Source organism: Dermacentor albipictus, chromosome 1, assembly GCF_038994185.2.
Source record: "Dermacentor albipictus isolate Rhodes 1998 colony chromosome 1, USDA_Dalb.pri_finalv2, whole genome shotgun sequence".
Classification (NCBI taxonomy): domain Eukaryota; kingdom Metazoa; phylum Arthropoda; class Arachnida; order Ixodida; family Ixodidae; genus Dermacentor; species Dermacentor albipictus.
The window spans coordinates 486,080,763-486,098,067 of record NC_091821.1 but is presented as its reverse complement, the minus strand read 5'-3'; the positions used below and the strand labels follow the sequence as shown (position 1 = coordinate 486,098,067).

General features: G+C 43.1%; 1 protein-coding gene across 1 annotated transcript; it reads right to left on the bottom strand.

Moving 5' to 3' along the window:
* Positions 1 to 821: 821 nt before the first annotated feature.
* Positions 822 to 1,901, bottom strand: LOC135911873 (cuticle protein 10.9-like). Its single transcript, XM_065444207.1, has 2 exons — positions 1,731 to 1,901; positions 822 to 1,127 (listed from the first exon to the last, which is right to left on the bottom strand). Exons 1-2 carry the CDS (start codon positions 1,899 to 1,901, stop codon positions 822 to 824), a joined length of 477 nt encoding a protein of 158 aa, XP_065300279.1.
* Between the last annotated feature and the right edge of the window lie 15,404 nt (positions 1,902 to 17,305).

The window sequence follows — 17,305 nt, the reverse complement described above, 5'->3', positions numbered from 1 at the left end:
CACGCACACAAAAGAAGCCGAGAAGGCAACACGCTTCAGAGCGCAGTTTGAGCGTCGGCGTTCCTCGCCCTGACCGCGCGAACGCGCTCGTGCCACTGCTCACGCGTGCGTCGTCTTCTTGCACAGCTGGCTGCGATGCCGCTCATCATGCAAACATTCCTACAGTGCCGCTCCCTCTAAGAAGGCGCTGGCGGTACTGGCCCACGGCCAGTCGAAGAGGTGATTTCAGTTTCTAATTCTTCGCCTCAGTATAGCGCCTAATGAAAGCGCGTGTACAGTTGTGCTCAAATTTCGCACTTCGAAGTATCGTTATCGTTAGACATTTTTTCTCTCTCCTTTTTTTCAGGTGCACGGGGAGTGGAAAGCATTGACCTCGCGCAAATTCCAGGACATTTACTCATAAGAGCGCAATGTCAAATTCGTTTCCTTACTGTGCACTGAACGAGCGTGTCTGGTATGTAAAGGATTTGTTCGGAAAAATTCGAGTTTGTCCGGGGATGCGTTTTGTTGAAGGGAATTCTCTTTAGTCTCTTTATGTGCGGCAGGCCTAAAGCGTTTAGCTGCTCAAAAATAGAAAATGTTTATGTAATTAATGTGAACCCTTGCTAATTTGAATTTTGCAACTCTTCTTAAGAATTTTTGCTTGTCACATGTGCCTGAAAAAAATTGTCCTAGACTATATTTATATGAAACAGCAGATGAAATGCGTAAACAGCAATGATGGCTCGGTCATTTATTCCAGAAACAGCTTTACATGACTTATCGGCACAAATAACGCTTTCAATATTTAGACATGTTCCTAAATACCACAGGTGACGTGACTAGCCAGCCCAGGGACCACCCGCTCCGGCATAGCGACCACCGGCTCCTGCAGGTGCCGCCACAGGGTTCGCGTTGAACACGGCGTCTGCACTCGCACCTGCAGCGGTGCCGGGCTCATTGGTGTCCACAGTGGCACGGAATCCGTTGGCATCGGCCACGTAGTTCACTGTGCGGAAGATTCCGTTTGCGTCGCGGTAACCGTACGAACCAGTCTTTGCGTTGTTGGCGTCCCCTTGTTCCTTGTGGAAGAGCTGGGTGCCAAATTCATCCGTATTGTCGTAGCCGAAGCTGTAGGGTTGGGGAGGCTGATGGATAAAAAAAAGCATGTTGAGAGTTCAGGAAGGGAGAACCAAGCGATATATTAGGTTGACTGTGATTAACTCTCATTGCGGAAATACGCAGGCATGCTTGTGTTTTCTCCCTGTCTATGACAGTGCTGATCGTACTATTTACTGCTTATTATCATTACCACATTGTTTCTTATCGGAACACTGCAGGAGTAATAAGTAAATAAGTTGCAAAGGAAAGTAATCACCTGCATTTTGTGTAGTTCAGAAAATAGTTACTTCCTTATCGAAGCGCTGCTTCATTGCCAAGCTCGGTCAATACGCCATAGAAACAACGCATTTCAAGCGTGGCCTAATTTTGACACACGCAGGGGCGACTCGGGCCGCGTTGCAGAATAAAATGTAGGAATTGCTTCCAGTAGCTTAAATTCTGCTCCTTTTTGCTTCACTTCACATATTCTTCAGTCTGCACAATAGTAAGTTGTGCGCATTCTTAAACGAAATGCATGCGGTGAAGGTCATTATCAATAACAACACCTCCATATCTTGAGCGTGAGTAAAAACAATTGGTAATGTGACATTATGCAAACAGTCCCGACTAACAATGATGGGTATACGTACGTAGGAGGCACCAGCAGCCGAGAACCCAGGAGTAGCAGCTGCAGTGTATAGTGGTCGTCGGAAACCCCCAGTTTGAAAACCGGCGCCTTGGAAGCCATACTGCTGGCCACCGCCAAAAATGTTTCCAGCCCTCACAATGGTTGTGAAGGCAAGGAACACGGAGGCCTGCATTGGAGAAGATTAACATCCATGTCGTCGCATACGCCACACCACCACGATTACACTTGGCTATTGTTTAACATGAACGAGTGTTACTGTTCTTCCCTTGCGTGTTGAATTGGCATAGCGAAAGCTTCAGCCAGTCTCGTGACTTATTAAGGCGCTTGGAAACTCGTAAACTGTAATAAAATTGGAAAGCTATTAAAATCACATGGTGACGACTCGTAGCCTGTATATAATATCATGTCTGATGAATAACCTGAGTATAACCTGACCTGCTAGCTGAGCACTTTTTTTGTTATCTTTGGAAGAACTACGTGATTGAAGACAAGCAGACTTTCCACAGAGTATGGCTTTCAACACAAACATTCATTGCTAGCGGCTCTGAAGAGATCATTGTAGGTGTAACTGTAGACATTAAAGAATGCTAATAACCTGTAATATGAAACCTAAGAAAGCATCTTAGGTCATGCTGCCTGAGAGTGTTATTTGCACCCCCGAAACGATGCCTGACAAGGAGAACATGCGTGATTTTAGATGAGCATACGAATTTGTCACAACGCCGCTACCTTAGAAATCATATCCACGGATGGGTGATCACTTGCTTCTCCGTACACCACGAGAGTTATGCTGCGAGTGTCGCTTCAGAAATACCGCTCCTCGTGTTTTATACACCTCGCCTGACGTTGCGTAACTATCGTCCTCTCCCGTGCTGGGCGTTGAAAGAAAGAAATGTAGCGAGCTTCTCTCCGTTGATTTCGCCATGGACAGTGAAGTGGAAAGGAGGTATACTCGTGAAGAAAGCCGCCACAGGTTTTGCACCTTTTAGGCACGCCGAGATGCGCTGAGCTTTCTGCTGCAGCTTTGTTTTTTATGTAGGACCCCGGAAACAAGGACTAAATAGAACAGTGTTACATTACCTGCCATTCGTGTTTTTCTCACCGACAGACACATGGAACGGCGAATTGAAACATAAATATTTGTTTGCAGGCTATTTTGGGGAGATTTCAGAGATGTCATTGTGCTTTCTTCGTTCTTCGTTTTTTTTTTCATAATACGTCACAATAGTGATGTGATGTTCCGGCGAAGAAGAAGAATACAGAAGAGACAAGAACAGCAGGGGGGAAGAGAAAGAAGTGATCAAGATGGATACCTGTAAATAAATGAGTGTATTTTAACTCGTACTTTACATTTGGCGCAGCCGACCATGTGGCTCGAAGTAACGTTGGCAAGAAGAACAGATGGGCAGACGACCGTGAAGACCTACCAGCTTGACGGCGAAGATCCAGTGCTTCTTCAGGAATCAGCGACTTCATCGGAACTGCTTCGCATCATCGCTGAGAAGAGTCAACTGAACGAAGCAGCCCTCGTTGAGAAAGGTGTGGTAAGAATCGATGCTTCTATGTCTGAATTTGAGGTTATGTTTCCGGGACATTCAAGGATAGATTCCAAGAACGAGACTGAGCACTCGCATAACGCCTTGTTGCAAGCGCTGTTTCAGCAGCAGACCACGCAGTATGAGCAACAGCGACTGATTTTCGAAGCAGTTAGCGACTCACTAAGAGCACAGAAACCACATCAAGAAGAGTTCAAGCCCGATAGTTTCGATGGGGTGTCTAATGCCGCCAACTTGTGGCTCAGATTTTATGAATATGCATGTGCGCAAAACCACTGGACGTCATTGGACGACAAAGTGTGTAACATGCGCCGTTTTTTATCTGGCAATGCTAGAACATGGTGGGACATGCGAATCGCAAGTCAATGCCGTGATTCATGGCAGAAGTGGAAAGATAGTTTTCTTTCTGCTTTTGAGCGAAATCCGGTTGACAGATGGGACGACGCATTAGCTTTCAGACACAGAGAAGGGACAGTCATGGATTATTTTTTCGAGAAGAGACGTTTACTCTACATTGCCGACCCTAATCTACCAGACTCTGCAATCCTTCCCCTGATAATTCAAGGCATGACTAACGAATCGCAAAGAGAGGTTTGTGTACACCGTCCAACCTCCACGGATGACTTACTTGCTTGCCTTAAGTATGTGTCCAGTGATTTTCTGATTCACGGTCCCATCAAAAGGCATAGTACTCTACCCCTGAGCATTGACGCACATGGCGAAACGGTAGAATATTTTAATACCGAGTCCGACCAATGTGACACGATGGAAAATGTATACCTTCTGAAGTCAAATCTCCTATTTGTTAAAATGATGGTAAATGGAAAATGTCTGGACTCCCTGGTTGATACTGGAGCATCTGTAAGCCTGGTAAATCAGGAAATCATCCAACCGAGCAAAGTTTATGAAGGAAGAATAGTTAGTGTTCAAAGCTATGATGGAAAAACTAGAAGGTTGCAACACTGGGCAGAAGTAGAGGTTGAATTTGGTGGACATCACCTAAAAGTAGATGCCCTTGTCATGCAGGGTGTTGATTTCCTGTTTCTTTTATCTCGACCTGATATGAAGCGATTGAAGATGAATATTTCTTGGAGAGACGAAGTGACTATTGACGGATCATTTAAGCCTAACTTGCGTGGAATTGAAAATTCACATCGAAGAGTTAGAAATGCTGATGAGATACTGACAAATTTTCCCGAACTTATTTGTGTTGAGACCTACCCGCCAGCAGCAGATGTCTTCGAGGTACCGTTTAAGCTTCGTGACGTCACAGTAGTGCGTAAAAAGCCGTACAGTCTTTCCCTCGAGAAAAAGACCTGGCTAAAGGCCGAACTGCAGCAAATGCTAAATGCCGGTATTATAAGGCCATCAACATCCACTTTCGCGTCACCAGTCACCATAGTACCGAAAGACGATGGCTCATTTCGCCTTTGCACAGATTACCGGCAGATCAACGGCCATACTGATTTGTTTCCTTTTCCCATGCCCCGAATAGACGAGATCATCAATGAAACTGGTGGATCAAATGTTTTCTCTCGGATCGACCTCTGTAAAGGATACTGGCAGGTGCCACTACAAGAAGATTACAAGCAGTACACTGCTTTTGTAACACCTTTCGATGTGTACGAGTACAACCGCTTACCATTCGGTTGGAAGAATTCTGGAGCTTGGTTTCAGAAAATGATGAATGGCATTCTTGATGAGTTCCTGGGAAAGTTTTGTAACGTATACATTGACGACATCATCATATACTCACGTACAAGAGAAGAACATGAAAAACACCTCTCGTGCGTGTTAGAAGCCCTCAGCAAGTCAAAGTTAAAGATTAACAAGAACAAGAGTGAATTTTTTCAGACAAATGTTGTCTTTCTAGGAAGAGTTTTTGACGGCAAAACTAAAACAACCAAAGAGGAGTCTATACAAAGGATGAAGAAGCTCGTCAAGCCATATGACCTACACTCACTCCGTTTTTTCCTCGGACTCGCCGGTAATTTTCGTGCGTTCATTAAGGATTACGCTGCAAAGACAAGATGCCTCACCAAGCTGACGCAAAAGGATGTGCCATTTATCTGGAGTGAAGAGTGCGAGAAAGCGTACGAGTACCTTGTTGAAGCTATATCGTCGGATCCTGTGCTTGTGCTACCTGACTTCAACAAGCCTTTCGAGCTGTGTACGGACGCTTCACAATATGGTACAGGGGCCGTTCTATATCAACGAGACACAACGGAACAGCAAGGACGCCAGCTCAAGGTGATTGGCTATTATTCTTCTACGTTCTCAAAAGCTCAAGAACATTACACGACCACAGAAAAAGAGGCTCTGGCTGTTGTGATGGCACTCCGGTATTTCAGAAGCTACATAGAGGGTCGTCATTTCCGGCTTTTCACTGACAACCGAGCGTTAACCTACCTCTTGGGATTAACCCAGCCCAAGGGCAGAGTGGCGCGTTGGATCAGTGAAATACAACAGTTCACTTTCGATGTAAGCCATCGACCTGGTGATAAGCTTCCTGACGCAGATGCACTTTCCAGGCTTCACATCACAGAAGTGAGAACATCTGATCATGAACATGTTTGCAGCTTGTGGGAAGGCACCGAAGATCTGACTTGCAATAATGGCAAATTTTGTGTGCCAGGAACTTTGGTGAAAAAGGTTTTGAAGCTGTACCATGACAGCCCAGAGTCAGGAGGGCATGATGGATTCTGGAAAACTTATTGGAAGATAAAAAGTCGATTCATCTGGAAAAATATGAAGGAAGATATCAAGAACTACGTGCAAACATGTCACCAGTGCCAAATTAACAAGGCCAAGTATCGTCCAAGAGGGAATCAAATGGTCATCGCTCATCATTCCCAAGTCCCATTTGAAGTAATCCATCTAGATTTTGCCGAACTAAAAAAGCGAGGAGAGGGAGTCAGTAAGACTCAGGCATTCCTTGTCGCAATAGATGAATGCACACGCATGGCTGCTGCAAAGCCAGGAAAGGAAGACGCCAATTCTGTTTTGACGTTACTGGAGCGGAATATGTTCAAGAACACCAAGGTAGTGGTCTCCGACAACGGGCCAGCTTTCCGCAGTAAGAAGCTTCAAGAATGGGCCCGTGATAGAGGAATTGCCCTGAGATTTGCCACACCCTACCATCCAGAAGGAAACGGCCTAGCTGAGAGGCTCATTCGGGATTTGAAAACATTCATCGCAATTTACCATGATTTCCATGGAGGATGGAAGTGTGCCTTGGAAGCAGCAGTCAGGCACCACAATCATTCTCATACCATGGGATTAGGATGCACGCCTAACTTTGCTGCATCAGGCGAAGCAACTTGGCTACCGGCCGACTACGACCTTGGAATCGTTGGGAAAGTAGATCTGCAGGAAAGGCGCAAAACAGAAGAGGAGCTTTCACGCTACAGATCAACAATGAAGAGACACTTCGATCTGCGACATAGCCCAAAGATGCCTGTAATAGAGCCTGGAGATACAGTTTTAGTCCGGAGGAGTTTAGATGGACCGAAGTCCAAATTTTCTGGGCCCTACACAGTGATAAAGACCGTCAAGCAACAAGGAATCTTGAAATCGCTACACTATTTGGGACCGGAAGGAAAAACTGAAATAGCAACAGTGGGAAATGTCATACCCTATCATCCCAGGAGGGATGAAAACCGAAGTCCGGGAGGATGTGATGTTCCGGCGAAGAAGAAGAAGACAGAAGAGACAAGAACAGCAGGGGGGAAGAGAAAGAAGTGATCAAGATGGATACCTGTAAATAAATGAGTGTATTTTAACTCGTACTTTACAAGTAACTTCAGCAGTAACTTCATTAATACATTCCAAACGCGACGGCTCTGCTTACAATTTATCGCTGCTCCGTTTAGAGGGCTTTATGAAACTTTATGTACCTTTTATTTAACTATCAGAATATCATTCTTATCCTTAGTCTTATGCAAATTTGTTTTTTAGATTGTTTAGATTTCTCTTATGTTATGTTATGTTAGATTGTATTAAGTTATGCACTGTTAGGCTGCAAATTGTTGTGTAGCATTTATATTTCACGAGATTGTATTGAATGACAATTTATTGTATTTATAACTTCTGTTTTATTGTTACAGCTGACTTCACTAATTATCTGCATGAAACGATGCCTTTCTTTTGTTGCATTTTGTATTTTCCAGACTGTACTGTGTAGCTACATGTAGCGCATCTATTTTATTGTACTTCGTATTAACATGTTCTATGAATAATGTTGTATCAACGCTTACATTGTAACAATATGCCCACCTGCTATGGTCTCGATAAAGAGACTGGCAGTATTGAAAATAAATAAATAAATAAAATCCTCTGACTCTGGCTTTGTGCTTTCTGCTACACCGATTGTAAAAGAAAGAAGGGTTCCACTGGCAATTACAAACAGTTCGTGATCTTTTTTTAAAATAATATTGTAATTGATTAGGCAGCGAAGCTGTACGTGGCCAGGATTCCATGTATTTTAGTGTTTGTGCGTCAATAATTTTAAAAAATGGTGATCATCAGCCAATCCCGCGGCGGAGGCGAAGCAGGCTTCAAGCACACTGCCCCCATAATCAGTCAATCAATCGATCAATCGATCAATCAATCAATCAATCGATCAATCAATCTATCTATCTATCTATCTATCTATCTATCTATCTATCTATCTATCTATCTATCTATCTATCTATCTATCTATCTATCTATCTATCTATCTATCTATCTATCTGTCACTCAATCAATCAAAGGTGCGTAAAACGTGCTGAGGAACAACCTAGAGGGTCTTGGTGCTGTCGCACTCGGCAATACAATGCGCAAGAACAACAATGCAAGCTCACACACAGACATACACACACATACGTGCGCATACATAAAATAAAAGAATAATAATTTCTAGAATACTGATTTTAACGGAGCAGGAAATGTGTACACGAAGACAATACCATGCAAAAGTGGATAAACAGAAAAAGGGATTACAAAATGACGAAACACACAACAGATATGAAAGTTTTTGTTCAGTTATTAAGATACCTCTGCAACTCCTTTCAGGAAAATTTTAAAATTTATGCATGAAGTTATCCTGGCACTGTGAATGGGCGTAATATGTCGCCTGCACTCTAGAGAAAGGGTCGCAAAACTCTGACGGCTCAAAGGCGCGCTATTTTCTTGTGCCTTTCTGCGGAATGTAAAAGCGTACATCAGAAAGGCAGATCGAGCAGCAGATTTTTTAATATAATAATTAACATCCAATTTGTTGCATCTGCAGGTGAGCTAGGGTAGGTAACGCGAGTGTCTGCGTTAGGTAAATGGAGCTAGAAGGCTTTTTGATAGAATTGATGTTAAAATAGAGATGTGAACTTTTTTTGCACATTTTCGAGAAGCTCACAATTTCATCTACGACTACCACCCCGAACCGTGGCGGCGTACTGAAGAACCGGAATGCATACGCTCTTATGCAGTGTTGTAAATAGGCGAGGTTGTTTGAAGTATCCCGTCACCCGACGTACTGTGCCGAGTGTTCTAAGTGCACGCTGCGCCGACTGTTGAGCGTGGGGCGTGAAACTCAGAGTGCTATCGAAGTACGCTCCAAGGTCCTTCGTTTCCTGATTTCCTGGCAGGAGAACGTCTTTAAGACTACATGGAAATAAAGTCCCGTTTGTCGTTCGCGTGATGCTTTCAATCTTCGTTTTTGATGCATTTATGACCTGCTTGTTTTCAGCGCACCATGGCGCAAAATTTGCAATGTCTCTCTGATGAGCGGCGCAATCATTAACATTTTTTGCCGCTTTGATAAGTTTCGCGTCATCAGCATATAACAAAATTGAAGAGCTTTGAATGACTGCCGAAACGTCGTTATTAAGCCGCGAGAAAAGAAGAGGGCCTAGGACAGACCCTTCTGGAACACCACTTGTAACCGCATAAAGTTCTGCCGAGTGACCATTTACGCTAACGTAGCAGTGCTGTTCGCGTAGGTAACTTCTTATCTATCAGCGCTTTGACAGAGTGGTGCAGATAAAGTTGTGTCAACTTTTGAAGGAGTATTTTGTGACATACAACATCAAACTCCTTACTGAGGCTAAAATAAATCACATCCAGCTTTCCTTTCTAACACACTGCTTGAGAGGCATAGATAATGAAGCTGACGAGGTTGGTAGTTGTGGAGTGTCCCGGCATGAATCCATGCTGCTAGAGAATGATAGTATTTCCCATACAGGATGAAATAATTGAGTGCATAGTTGACTCGAATAATTTAGATGCTGCGCATACGAGGGAAATAGGCCTGTAGTTACTCGCAGCAGTTTTTACCACTGCCTTAAAGACGGGAACGGGCCGAGCTGTTTTCCAATCCTTTGGGAAGGTGTTCTTTTGTAAAGCAGAATTAAATATACAAGTAAGCACTGGAACACGCAAGTTCCCGTGCGTATTAGTCAAAACAGGTGGAATGTCATCAAGACCAAACGAAAACCACGGTTTTAAGCCTTTGATGCTGTTAAATACAAGTTACTCTGATAACGATAGGATTGAATCCAGGGAAGCGTGATTGATATTTGCCGTACACAGATCCGAAGTGTAGGGCGAAGGCGCCCGCAATAGTTGGGACAGGTAATAATAATAATAATAATAATAATAATAATAATAATAATAATAATAATAATAATAATAATAATAATAATAATAATAATAATAATAATAATAATAATAATAATAATAATAATAATACTAATTATTATTATTATTATTATTATTATTATTATTATTATTATTATTATTATTATTATTATTATTATTATTATTATTATTATTATTATTTATGCACCACAAGAACAAATACATAGTAAGCGGGCCTGTCGAAGCCTAAATGGCTTGTGTGACTTAGCCCGGCAGCACCGGCAACAGCGACGAGGTCAGTGTATGCACATACAGGCGTTACCTTAGTGCCGACAAAACATGGTGCACACAAAAGGAAAATTAACTACATGTTATTAAAATGTAGCGTCAACATATTTTCCCGCTTATATAGATAAAAAACAAAAAAAAACTAAATACATGTTATTCTCACGTAGTGAACATTTCTGTAAGCTCATATAGATATAAAAGTTAAGACAACCAAATTACTTCAAATAAACACATACCCATAATAAGATAACTCAAATGGAAGGTGACATTTTCTTTAAAACCTTTTTTGACTGAACGAGAAAAATTCGTCAGGTAGATCATTAAAGATTTTTGGCACATAGACACATCGTCGTGCCTCACCATACTTAGTTGCTTAAGGAAGAACATTGAAAGGAAGGTTGTCCCTCAAAAGTCGAGGGGCTACATATTTGTCTCTGAATTGATCCTTCCAAAAATGACGAAGAACAGCAGTTTGCCTAAATAATGACTGAAATGAAGGAAAACCTAACGCTGAAAAGGAATTTTCACCTGACATCTTGCCACAGCCATAGGCAACCCTTCTCAATATATTTTTTAGTAAACTGTCAGTTCTCGTTTGCCATCGCAATGCGCAGAAAGCGAAAATGGTGATTCCGTATCGCAATATGCTGTATGCGAGTGCATGCACTATGGTTTTCTTTACCGATAATGGCGTGAAACCTTCTATAATAAAAAGCAACCAAGCGACACTCCTAAGTTTGCCACACAGATAGGCGAGATGATACCACTACGACATGCTGCTATCAATAAATAAACCGAGATATTTCACACAGTCTACATACGGAACAGGGGTACATGTACATGAAACGCAGTGCTGGTCATGCAAGAATACTGAAATGTGTATTGCTGTGGTCTCTAAGGGATCTATAAAAAATATTAACTGTGTCTTCCTGATATTTACATTAATACAACTTTTCGCAAACCAGTGCATTACACTGTGTATTCTATTTTGCAGGGCACCCACAGCCTTTTCATAATTTATATGCCTTGTTAACATTACCGTATCGTCAGCATACTGATAGATAGAGCCTTTAGAAATTAGTAGAGGAAGATCGTTTACGAATATGTTAAATAAAAGAGGTGATAAAATCGAACCCTGGGGAACACCGCCTGCAAGCCATTGCTTGCTACTGACACTTTCCTACCTATCTGTGGCCTACCACACATGTAGTTTCGCACTACGTTTTGGAACGGTCCTCTGAATCTTATTAAAGTTAGTTTCTCTAGTAGAATGTTATGCTTCAGTGTGTCAAAAGCTTTTTCTATGTCTAGAAATAGCGCACAGGTGAATAAGTTGTTTTCAAATGCAGAATATACTTCGCCTGAGAATTCTTCTAATAGGACTGTGGTACCTCGAATCGCAATGAAAGCAAACTGCCTGGGCGATAAGATCGAAAACATCATGAAGAAAGACGTCATGCATTCGTAAAGGAATTTTTCTTGTATCTGGGAAAATGCCGGCAAAATTGAGATTGGTCTATAGGTTTAAACCTTATCTTTCCTGCCTGCCTTATATAGTGGCTTAACTATAGCCGTTTTTAGAGTCTCGGGCATTACTGCAGTTTCTGAAAAGCCATTAATTAAAAAAAGCAAGACGTTCGCAAGCACGTCGAAGTTTCTTCCCAGAGTGCCTACTGATATGCCATCTATTCCTGGTCGTTAATTTTGCCGAAAACTAAAAAGAATCCTTTTCAGGTGAGGTGTTGATAAGCTAGGAAAAAAAGCGGACGCCGACACAGATTCCTTCAACGTACAAAGATTTTCTTGTTGGGATAAAGCGTTTTCAGAAGGACGCGAGAAAAAACGGTTGAATGCGTTAACTACCACTGTTTCGTCATCTAGAAATGAGTCAATGGGATTAGAAAGCACGTCACTTTCTCTCCTAAGATTACTTATTATAGACCACGTTCTCGTGGGTACTCTTGCGCCAATGGCTGAATTTATTAAAAAATACATTCTCTTCGCTGTTCGCAAAAGCCTGACCACCCAATTTCTTGTCATTTTATATTCAGCTTTTAATCTCTGATGTTTAAGAGAACGTTTGCAGCGCTTCAAGAGCCAATCCCTAAAAGATATGGCACGCATAATATCGGCATTAAGCCAGCTAACATTATTTCTGCATTTTTTCATAACAGTATATGTGCTTAGTCGCTCAAAGTGTTTAAGTTGGGTGGAGAACATTTCGTATACCTTATCGGGTGCACTGCCATCAATCAGCAAAGACCAGGCAAAATTAGTGATGTGTTCGTCCAACATTTTTGTATTAGTGATTTAGGTTTTCATTTTATTTATTTTCTGTTCCCAACAGATTGATGTTCTACAGATAGAGAAGGCTTCGAAAGGCGACAAGCCACAAAGTAGGGGTCAGCTAACCTCTGATTTATGACGCAAGCTGCCATAGAATAGTCAGATGCACGCACCACAATGTGGTCTATGCAGGACGCTACTACTCGGTTATTTAAGCACTCTTCTCTAGTCGGATGATATATGATGAATTCGAAACCATAAGAAGACAAAATGGATAAGTAATCGGAAACAGTAGTTGACATGACGCATAGCGTATTTATGTTCAAATCACCAGCTAAGCATAGCTGCACAGCTGAACCCCATTTGCCCAGTATTTCAGCGAGCTCTGCCAAGAATCGCATCACACTGTTACACGGTAGACGATATATCGAAAGGAGGATTAGATCTACATTTCAAATATTTATTTTTATGGCAGGCATTCCGAATGAACGAACTTAATATCTATTCCAGACGTCACATACATGTCATGAAAAAAAATCGCTGAACCACCTCCACGCCCTCGTGGCCGGGTCACGAAATGTGAACGATAACCAAACAGCGTAAACATATCGCCACCGACTTGTGGTATATTTATCTCAGTGAGTACAAAATCTTCCACGTAATTGCTAGCCGCTTCCGCTTTCTCTTTAAATTCATTCCAGTACTTTCGAAGGCTTCTTATGTTTACGCTGACGAAAGTAAAATTATGTTGTGACCTCAGGCCAAACGTATTTTTGAAACTTCTAAAATAAGGAACCACACAGAAACTAGACGAAATGCTGCTTATACAATCCTAGCAATATCACCTGGCCTGATTACTCGGATCAAAGGTGCACCTTCGTACTTCTTTACAAAAATCTTACCGCGTCTACCCCAGGCAAACGTGTACCCGTTCTCCTTAGACACGTTTCTTGCGCGCCAAAACAAACTACGATTTGCCTTAGTGAAGTTATCGTTGAAAAACAATTTAGGTAGAGAACCGATCTGGTGTAATCGCCGCAGCTTTCCTCGTGAGTAAAACCAAGCTTCTCTCGCTGCTACAGAATTGAACTGTATCAGGACTGTCGGGATTGTTTTACGTTTACTAAGCAAGTGCTGCACCGGTTCTATATCAGTGCTTGAAAAGTTCATTAGCTCTAGCTTAATGGATATCTCTGATAAAACATGCCTTAAGTTTTCATTTTGTTCCAGTGGAAGGCCTTTAATTTCCAAGTTATTCTTTCTATTGTACTGTACGTTGTCATTCTGTACGTCCTGCAGATGTACATCCTTGAGGATGTACATCCTGTACATCCTCAAGCTGTATCGCTTGGGCCTTGACCACTTCATTCAAGCGCACGATTTGCTCTTCTTGGGCCTTTTCGCGCTCTTTGTTAGCTTTCACCTCCTCCAGTACTGAGTCATATTGTTTCGACACAAATGAGACCGATTCCTCTAGGCCTTTAACAGTCATGGAAAGCTTAGGTGTGCTCAGTTTTCAGCAGAAGCAGGGAATCCACTTTTGCATGCAGAGTTAACAAAGAAGCAATATTGTTTTTTATTTCCCTGATCTCAGAAGCTAAGGATGGCTCTACAGAACTGGCGTTCCCTGTCTGGCTACACTCCATCTGCGATGCTGAAGCGTCTCGCTGCCTGCCAGCCCGACAGGTTTTCCAGACCCACGTTTCTCGCTTAGCATGGCTCTTGGTCGCAAAAGTACTAGGCACTATGCCTGAACAAGGTTGACCCAAATGGTAGCCATGTTTACGTTCAGCGCACGACATAAAACGACCATCATCGGTTAACGCACTGTGGCAAGCAATGCAATCTTCAAATACCATGATAAAAAAAAACGAGGTACTTTCCCGAGCTCTACGAGTCAGTGCGGCGGAGTAAGGTGAAAACAACCGAGAATGAAAGGCAACTGTTTTTACCTAACAAGAACTACAAGCGATTGTGGCAGGTTCACACGCTCCGCCAGACTGTAGCCTATCGAGGGGGAACGCTCGGTTTTAGTTTCCATTTCTTCGTGTGATGCTTTGATTGGTCGGCGCTGGACCCTCGTTGTTCGATGCCAGCTCAGCACGTGCAAGTGTCAGGTGTCCAGTGGGTTGATGACGTCAGATGGTGCAGTGCTTGCGATCCATGCGGTAGATAGACCAGGCACGTCGACCGTTTTCGAGTGCTACGACGCAGGCGAACCTAACGAGAAGAACAAGCGATTATGACAGGTTCACACGCTCCGCCGGACTGCCTAATAATAATAATAATAATAATAATAATAATAATAATAATAATAATAATAATAATAATAATAATAATAATAATAATAATAATATTGATTTACGCACCACAAAAAAAATACCTAGTAAGCGCGCCTGTCGAGGCTTAACTGGCTTGTGTGACTAGGCCCGGCAGTGCCGGCAACAGCGATGAGGTCAGTGTATGTACATACATGCGTAACCTTAGTGCCGACAAAACATTGTGCAAACAAAATGAAAATTAAATACATGTTAATACAATGTAGCGTGAAGATATTTTCACGCTTATATAGATGAACAACAGAAAATTTGATACATATATATACATATATATACATATACATACCTATACATATATATATATATATATATATATATATATATATATATATATATATATATATATATATATATATATATGTGTGTTGTATGCATTTATGGACACTTCATCTTCACCTTTACGCAGTCATTACCAATCATCTGCTCGTGTTCGTTTTTGCATCGGCGCCATTTTTCCTTCTTGTAACAAAGCGTCGGCTCGACCGTGGTATTTCAAGTGGTGGAGGCGCTTTGAGATCCCTTCGACCTCAATCCACTTCAATATATCTCCTGGAGCTACGTTCAGGACGTCGCTTACCCCAAGAGGCCGCCACGTCGCAAGACCAGACCGCAGCGTCCACCATCTCGGTTCAAGTGCCAGCCACCCTCACTCCCAGCCCTGTCAACAACCGGTATCGCGATCCTGAAATCTTCTCTGGCTTGCCTGGTGAGGACGTTGAAGACTGGCTCGACAACTACGATCATGTCCGCGAATACAACTGGAACGAGACATCAAGGTTAAACAACGTACCATTTTACGTCTCTCAAGTAGCCAAGACATGGTTCCTGAATCATGAGCGAGACTTCCGTGATTGGTCGTCTCTCAGGGAGCAGCCACGGCGGATTTTTGGCACAGCCATGGTTCGTTCGGAAGTTGCGAAAAAGAGGCTGTCTGAGCGCGTCCAGCATTATGTCGAGTGTGTACCTCGTACATTGAAGACATCCTCGCGCTTTGCCGCCGTGTCGACAGTGCCATGCCAGAAACTCATGGCGTGCGACACCTTCTTAAAGGTATAGGTTCCACTGCCTTCAATGCACTAGCTGCTCAAAACCCTTGGACGGCGTCGGACGTCGTCTCCGTCTGTCAGCGCCTCGACGCCCTGCAATCAATCCGCTTGCAACCGGACTTTTCCGACAACCCCCTGGCAAACAGTATCGAGCTCCGGTCTATCAGTCGAGACATAATTCGTGAGGAATTGCAAGCGCATGCCTCGCCCCCTTACAGCAGCGCTCATGTCCAACCTGCTTCTACGGACCTGCGCGGCATTATTAAGGAGGAATTGGCCTCCCTGCAGAACTCCCAGCATAACAACGCTTCTCCTTGCCCACAGCTGGCTTCTTACGCCCAGGTTCCTGCAATGCCAGCCGTGCCGTCTCCAATCACACCACCTATGCCTGTTCACGATCTCCTGGCACCTTTAGTCACCCGAGCAGGCACGTACCCAGGATTTTTTTTCGGGGGGGGCCCACCACCCCCATCATCATCACCATCATCATCATCAGCAGCAGCAGCAGCAGCAGCAGCAGCAGCAGCAGCAGCAGCAGCAGAAACAGCCTGTTTTGTGTCCACTGCAGGACGAAGGCCTCTCCCTGCGATCTCCAATTACCCCTGTCCTGCGCCAACCGATTCCAACTAGCGCCCGCGAATTTCCTCATTTCATCGCTCCACCTAGTGTTTTGTCGTCCTCGATTGCGTTTCCCTTCTCTTGGTACCCATTCTGTAAACCTAATGGTGCAACGGTTATCTAACCGGCGCATTACATGACCTGCCCACCTACATTTTTTCCTCTTGATGTCAATTAGAATATCGTCTATACCCGTTCGCTCTCTCATCCAAACCACTCTCGTTCTCTCTTAACGTTATGCCTAGCAATCTTCGTTCGATCGCTTTTTGCGTGGTCCTTAACTTGCTTTCAAGTCTCTGCCCCATATGCACTGCCAAAATGCACTGGGAAATGCACTGGCAAATGCATTGGCACTGGACATATTTCACTGGCAAAATGCACTGATTGCACACCTTACTTTTCAATAATAATGGTAAGCTTCCAGTCAGGAGCTGGTAATGTCTGCCGTATGCGATCCAACCTATTTTTATTCTTCTGTGAATTTCATTCTCATGATCAGGGTTCCGTCTGATTAATTGACCTAGGTAAACTTACTCCTTCACAGTCTCTGGTGGCCGACTGGCCATCCTGATCTCTTGTTCCTTTGCCCGGTTATTAATCATTATCTTCATCTTCTGCATAATAATATTCAACCCCACTCTTACACTCTCTCTGTTAAGGTCTCCAATCATTTCTTGTAACTCGTCTGCATTGTTGTTGAATAGAACAATGTCATCGGCAAACCGAAGGTTACCGAGATATTTGCCGTCGATCTTTACTCCTAAGCCTTCCCAGTTTAATAGCTTGAATTCTTCTAAGCACGCAGAAAATAGCTTTGGAGAAATTGTGTCT

What these genes read in the sequence shown, in the direction of transcription:
- LOC135911873 (XM_065444207.1), bottom strand. Translation starts at nt 1,901, where the DNA reads ATGCAGGCCTCCGTGTTCCTTGCCTTCACAACCATTGTGAGGGCTGGA. An exon ending in CGGCTGCTGGTGCCTCCTAC is followed by an intron (nt 1,128 to 1,730) that starts GTACGTATACCC and finishes TTTATCCATCAG; the next exon opens with CCTCCCCAACCCTACAGCTT.